Source organism: Monodelphis domestica, chromosome 3 (genome assembly GCF_027887165.1).
Source record: "Monodelphis domestica isolate mMonDom1 chromosome 3, mMonDom1.pri, whole genome shotgun sequence".
NCBI lineage: Eukaryota > Metazoa > Chordata > Mammalia > Didelphimorphia > Didelphidae > Monodelphis > Monodelphis domestica.
The window spans coordinates 538056392-538063696 of NC_077229.1; the positions used below are offsets into that span (position 1 = coordinate 538056392).

Here is a 7305-nt window from a genome sequence, read left to right on the forward strand (position 1 = left end):
ACAAACTGACTCTGAATAGCTAAGTGAGGTGCTCAGGTGAACACACTGAAGTATGAGACAGATTTTCAAACTCAAGTGTTCAAAGTCTAGAACTTAACTAGAACTTAATTTCTGAGCCAAATCTAGCCTACCACAACATTTTACATTTAGATGATACTCAAACATTTGTTGAGATTATAGTTAAATTTTGAAAGAAAAGGCTAATTCTGTAGTGGTTTGGAATTATACCCAAAGGGCTTTAAAAATTATGCATACCCTTTGGTCCAGTAATACCACAAACTATTAGGTTTGTATCCCAAAGATTTTTTTTTAAAGAATTAAGTACTAGTTTGTACAAAAATATATAAAATTTTTGTTGTAGCAAAGAATTGGAAGCTGAGGTCATGTCCAACTGGGGAACTGCTGGACAAGTTATGGTATATGATTGTAATGGAATACTACTGTGCTATCAAAAATGATGAAGATTTAAGAAAAGTCTGTAAAGACCTACATGAACTGATGATACAAAAAGAAGCAGACAGAACCAAAACATTGTACACACTAACAGCAGCTTTATATGATGAATATTTATGAATGACTTAGCTGTTTCTAGCAATAGTGATTCAAGAAAATCCTCAAGGACTTGATAAAAATTGCCATCAACCTAAAAGAACTAATGGAGTGTGAATGCAGATGAGATATACTATATTTCACTTTATTTCTTCACTTTTCTTGTGTTGGAGTTCTTTCACTAAAGTTCTAACATGGAAAGGTATTTTTACATATGTTTTTGTCTCAAAGAAGTGGAAGGAAAGGACAGTGGGTGAGAATTTGGCTCAAACTTTAAAAGAGGTCAAAAAATTTTTTTTTCATGAAATTGAGAAAAAATTCAATTTTTTTTAACCCCTTACCTTCCATCTTGGAATCAAGACTGTGTATTGGTTCCAAGGCAGAAGAGTGGTAAGGGTTAGGCAATGGGGGTCAAGTCGACCAGGGTCACACAGCTGGGAAGTGTCTGAAGCCAGCTTGAACCCAGGACCTCCCATCTCTAGGCCTGGCTCTCAATCCACTGAGCTAACCAGCTGCCCCTTAATTTTTTTTTTAAGAGAAAAAGCTATTCAATAAAAACAATGCTGCTATATTTTTAGTAAACTATGGGATCAAAAGATGAAAGGGTAGCTTTTGCCTATTTTCACTTCTTGCACTTAGTTTAGTCCAGTGCCCCAATCACATATAGAGGGCCCACGAAATATCACAGTGACTGAATCACTGAGCTACTGAGTTGACTAGAAAATGATAGAACTCTCTCCATCCTTCCAAGAGGAAGAGAGGAATCACTGAAGTTGGCAGAGCTTAGAGCCTCAGGTCGTAATTGATAACAATAAGCATTTAAATCACCTATCTCTCTCTAGCTTGACCCTTTGAAAGGCCAAGGCCAGGTCCTATAAACAAATAAGCAAATGTCTACCCTATGCTCATATTTATCCTGCAGCTGTTGGTCAGTGAATAGAAAATTAGGCCAGAAGTCTAGAAGAACAGGGTTCAAATTCAATCTTAGACTCTTCCTAGCTGTGACACTCTAAGAGACTTGCTTAACTGGTTTGACTCAGTTTTCTAAACTGTAAAATGAGGATAACAATAGCAGCTACCTCCCAGGGTTGTAAAGAAGCAAATGAGATATTTGAAAACAAGTGAAATCAATATTTTTGGGTGGTACTTTACACACCATACCAACAATGAAGTGGCATGCTCATGGTAGTGTATTGACAAGTCCCAGAAAGCAAAGATGCTGAAATGAAAAGACACATATGTAGCAGTGTGATATGGTCATGAAATACTAAGGCTGTGCTGAAACCTACAAAAGGGCCCTTTTTATTAACTCCAAAAGAAGTAGGGGGTTGGGATCTCATCATTCCACCACCCTGGAAAAGCAAAGGAAATACACAAGAACCCACATAAGTCCCACCCTCTGCCATTGGGGTCTAGGATGCTAGTTTCTTGTACCCATTCTTTTCTCCACCACTTCCATCTACATCTCACTCCAGCCAATGTTGCTACCAGCTTCACTGAATTTAAACAGGAGAATTTTCATTGTTCTCGTGCTAGCAAAACCACAGCACTAGCAATCAAAGTATATACGCCCTACCTACTCTGCTCTGTCCCACATAGAGGAGAATCAACCCAGATATTCAAGATGCCCTATATATAGGTACCATCTTGGGCATAAGGTCAAGTAAATAACACATCCCCAAGTCTTAGTTTCTTTCCACACCTGCAAAGCAAGAATCCCAATGTAGTAAAAAGCTGAAGACTGCAGCTGCCACATTTTTTACACCCCCTTCTCCAGAATCACTCTTCCCCTTCAGTCTTCCAAGAGAATCGTTTCCCTTGCATCCCTCAATTCCCAGGGGCCAGGCTCCCCTTTCACAAGGGTCACATTCCTACTAGCCTCTCGTCCCTTTAACACCAAAGCGAGTGAACAGGCTATAAAACAGATTCCTTGCTTTTACACACCAAAACAGGGGTAGTTTACAGCTTTGCAGTTAGAGAGCACATCGACCTTTTCTTCTGTCTCCTCAATAGTGGCTGTCAGGAAGAACCTCCCACCCTAACGAGGGAATACGGAAAGAAGAAAGGGGGAATATTGATGGCCTTTTCCTCTCCTTTCCATCCCTAGATTGTTTGTAATAACAATCCCCAAAGGTAGAAAACGATTTAATTCCGCAGATACATCTTTATCGCCAGTCCCACAAACCCAGATCCATTCTATGCACATTCTTTCCCCGGCGTGTAGACAAAACACTTACTTAAGCTGCAGCTGATTGTACTCTGTCTTTAATTTGCCCAGTTCTATCTGTAAATGGGCCTTCTCGCTGGCCGTGTCGTCCAAGGCCCTGCGGGCATCCGCGAGCTCGGTCTCGTACAACGCCTTGAGCCCGGTAAGTTCTCGGTCGCGCAGCTCCTCGCGCTCAGTCACCTGCAGCTGCAGCAAGCTGTTCTCGCTCTCTAGGCTCCGTACTTTGTTTATATAAGCCACCAAACGGTCGTTGAGCTCTCGCAACTCCTCCTTCTCCCGCAAACGGGACAACCGGGTCGGGCTGAGAGGGGTCGCAGGCTTACTGGCCTGGCCGCCAGTTTTCTGCACCTTGGGGGTTGTAGTCTCCATTACCCACGTGAAACGCTGTTATTTGCAGTGGATGGTGGGCCTGGAACAGGAAACCGTGGATGTGCTGACTGTCTAACACTGCGGCAGGAAAGACTAGGATGAAGGCAAGAGGAGGAGGAAGCTACGAAAGAGTGGGAGATATCGGACTTGGGGAAGGGGGAGGAGGGAGAGACCAATAAGAGTGCGATCAAAGCCTATCGTATAAACGTGAGCAGGGATATCAAGGATGCCAACCCACTAAAGCCAAGAAACTGGTACACGAGATTCAGGCACCAGACAGTTTGCAAAAATTAAACACAAAAACACACAGTAGTGAGCAGGCAAACCTCAGGCACCAAAGAAAAGCACTTCAGGGAAGAAGGAAAGGAAAATGTAACAGTAATAAAGGATTCGTTTAAAGAGATAACGGGGGTCGGAAAAGGGAGGGACTTGTTTATAATTAATTACTGGTTTCAATGTTTCTCAAGAACATCAAATTTAAAGAAAAAAAAAAGAGGGCTGACTTAGGAATCCTCAGGAACTCACCGACCCCTCCCTAGTCTGCAGCACTTTGTTTCCTCTCAGACAAAATAAGCCTGGGGAAAGAACTACCTGAAAGGACTGTGGGAAGCAGACCTTTTTATAGGTTCAGAATTCCCAACATGGCGTGCAAAAACTCCGCCTGACACTGCAAGAGCCAATGGCAGCTCGAGACAAAACAGGATCTCTAATCACCTGGTGCCAATCGACTAAATTCAAAATCCGACCCCCGACTACAATTATTCTATGCAGCGCTAGTAAAGGAAGCCTGGGAGAGGAGAGGAGTGGGAATTAGAAGAAACTCTATTGGGCTTGCTATGGTCCCAGCCTCACTAGCCAGACCCACATGCGCACCGCTCGCACCCCAGTAAACAATAGTGCAAGTTGAAGATAAGGTCCCTATTCGTTTAGACTATTGCCTTCCCTACTCCTTGCAATTTAAACGTGTAACAATTACTATAGGGTTACAAATAGAAAAACTAGACTACTAATCTAGTTTGACATTAATTCCCCACCACAATGTGTGTGGTTTGGGAATAAGGGGGTATGACAAATAGTAGGGATGCTATAAGATGAATTTTTTAAAAAATGGTTGTATTTGTGTGTTGACTTCTCTAAGGGGGTTTATTTCATCATTCACTTTCTTTTTATAACTTGGAAAAATATTAAGATGTCTTAACTGAGATGACCACAGTAATAAGTGCTGAACACCATCAACATCCAGTAAACTCAGTGACCAGATAATGACTTTGGAAGGCTGGTGATGAAGCATGAGTCCTAACTCTTGGGGAAAAGTGATGGACTGGTACAGAAGGTACAGAACACTTTTAAGTTCAGGTGATGTGTTGGTTTCTTTTGCTTGATTATACAGCTGTTGTGGGCAGATCAGTAGTTAGTGACAGAGATGAAAAAAAATAAAGAAAAGATCATCATAGAAGAAAAAAGTTTAGCAGAGGCTACAGATAGTGATCCTGTTGCTTCCTTGTTCAGTTTAATATAAAAATTTTAAACTACATTATAGAAATTCAGAAGTTCACATGCAATCTTCTTTTATATCTTTTGGATATATTTGTATCTGGTATGTGTTAGGATCATAAGACAAAATAAATAGAATAATCAGAAACTGAGTTTTTTTTTACTTGGCTATATGATGACTTATAATGTGAATCATTCATATATGTCATAGTTTCCCCCCCCCCCAAATTTTTTTTTTCATTTGAAAGCACATCAACATTTCTGTGGTTTGAAAGTAAAACCATATATCAACACAAAAAATTAAAATACAGCAGGTTGGGTTTCTTGGAACTGCAAGTTCCCAGAATCCACTTAAAATTATTAATTAGTAGAACAAGAATATCAAAAGAATTAATGGAAAATTTTAAAGGAAGGAGATCTAGCAGTACCAGATTTTAAATTATGTTATAAATCTGTAATTATCCAACTCTTTGGTACTGGCTAAGAAATAGAAAGATAGATCTGTGAAACAGAATACGCATACAACAAACAGTAGTAAAAGATTATAGTAACCTTGTATTTGACAAAAGCATAGATCCAAGTCTGTGGGATCAGAAATCACTATTTGGTAAAAAATGTTGGGATAACTGGAAAGTAGTTTGTCAGAAACTAGATATAGATCAATATTTTTATACCATTCACTAAGATAAGAGCAAAATGGATACATGATCTATACATAAAAGGAGATATAAATAGAAGAAGGAACATATCTATCAGATTTATGGATAGGAATCTATGAGTCATTGTGAGATATAAAATGGATAATTTTGAATACATTAAATTGAAAACTTTTTCAAAAAATAAAATGTTGCCAAGATTAGAAGGAAAACAGATAATTGGGGAGAGGGGTTGTTAAAGACAGCCTCTTGGATAGAGGTCACATGTAAAATATGCAGAGAATGTTGTCAAATTTATAAGAATAAGAATCATTGATGACTAGCCCCCAACCCTGATCCATAGGATAGGGAAGCTGCCACTCCACAGCTGTAGCTGCTACTCCTCACTTGGAGAACTGCCATTCCATCAGCTCAAGAAAGGCTACTTAATAGCCTCCCAGCTTATCCATCAGCCCTAAAGCTACCTGAGTAGCCCTTAGACTATTCTACCAACATTTAGGCTATTATGCCACCAAAAACCACTTCTTCAAATAAAATTCTTCTTTAATTCTGGATTGAACAGAGTTTGAGTCTCCCATTTGTGGGGAGAGACCCTCCTACAAATTTGGATGTGTTTCTCCCACAACACTATGAGGTCAATGCTATTACAATCCCCATTTGATAGAAGAAACTGAGGCAAACAAGTGACTTGCTGAGGATCACCCAGCTAAATATCTGAGACTGAATGTGAATTGAGGTTTTCCTGACTCCAGGCCCAGCACTTTATCCACTGCTCCTCTAACAAGTATTTGGAAGGAGAGGATGAACTTAAATTAGGATAGGTTGCTTGTAGGAAGTAATTAGGGGTGAGTTAAGGGGTAAAAGTGAGCTGGGAGCTTTAGTTTAATGGGTTTGGATTTTATTCAGTCAGAAATAGGAAGGTCCTAGCTGCTTTTGAGCAGTGGATTGATATGAGTAGACATAACAATAGGCCTTCTTGGCCCTGTTCCTGTTTTCTTCCAAAACTTCTAAACCATGCTGATTTGTCCTGGAAACTTCTCAAGGTTACTGAGCCTGGTTTGGAACATCCAACCACTCTTGATTTCTTTTAAACCTAGAATATCCTTTTGTAAGACAGTCCGCCTTGGCCTTTTAATGAGTTCTCCACACTAGGTACTTTCCTTCTCTCCCTCTCCCTCTTCCCCAAAGCATATTCAGAACAAATTTTAGAAGTACAAGGTGTAGCTAAAACCTGCAGAATGATTTTTTTCTGGGAAATTAGCCTCATTTTATAGTCACAGCAGTGAGCTTCCCAAAAGTAGCAAGGAAACTTACTACCCTAAGAGGGAGTATAAACTAAAAATGTAAGCCACAAAAAAAGGCCTAGATTCATGGAAGACAGATTCAGAATAAGCTTATTATGGAAACCAATATGGTTACATTTCCAATATATGAAGTTAATGTCTGACCGTCTTACTATATAATACTTTAGCTGGATAAACCACATGCTTGATATAGTCTGACAGATCTAATTTTCTTAGATGGAAGGATAAACTTTTTTCAGTAGGAAATTGAATTTCTCTAAGGTTACAGAAATAAGTTTGGCCAGAAGTAGCTCAGTGTACATCAGAAAATTCATTCATTGTGTTGTAGTAGCATGAGTAAATGGGTTGTTTATAGTCCCACCTAGCATCAATAGGTTGGGATCTATGGACCAGGAGTCAGGAGAAAAGTAAAAAGAAGACTAACCAACCCCATTGTCCCCAACCCATGTGACACTTTCAGCGTTAGAGAATGAGTAGAACTAAAATGGTTTTATACACCTTAAAAGTGAGGAAAAGTCACCAAAAGAGGAACTTTAGCTCTCTCCCATCTCAAGCCTTAACTCCTAAGGTAATATAATAACTATGATGTTATAAAGTATCAATAAACATTAAAGTAAGTTAGAAAAAGCAGACTCTTTTGAAACTTTACAACTTTATTCTCCTTTCTTCATATCTGTTGTCTCCTGTATCCATGAGAAATGACAGT

The 7305-nt window shown here is 39.5% G+C and overlaps 1 protein-coding gene across 3 annotated transcripts in view; it reads right to left on the reverse strand.

The window, feature by feature from the left end:
- LOC103098691 (lamin-B1-like) overlaps nt 1–3761 on the reverse strand; it is a 115952-nt gene extending 112191 nt beyond the window's left edge. Inside the window, exons 1-2 of one of the 3 annotated variants that reach the window (XM_056825050.1) lie at nt 3671–3738; nt 2787–3185 (exon numbers count right to left, since the gene is read on the reverse strand). In XM_056825050.1, the coding sequence (XP_056681028.1) occupies nt 2787–3145 (359 nt within the window). In that variant the 5' untranslated portion in view covers nt 3146–3185; nt 3671–3738. Of the gene's footprint in view, nt 1–2786 lie in introns of all 3 variants that reach the window. The other 2 variants (XM_056825048.1, XM_056825049.1) reach the window with 2 other exon arrangements.
- Between the last annotated feature and the right edge of the window lie 3544 nt (nt 3762–7305).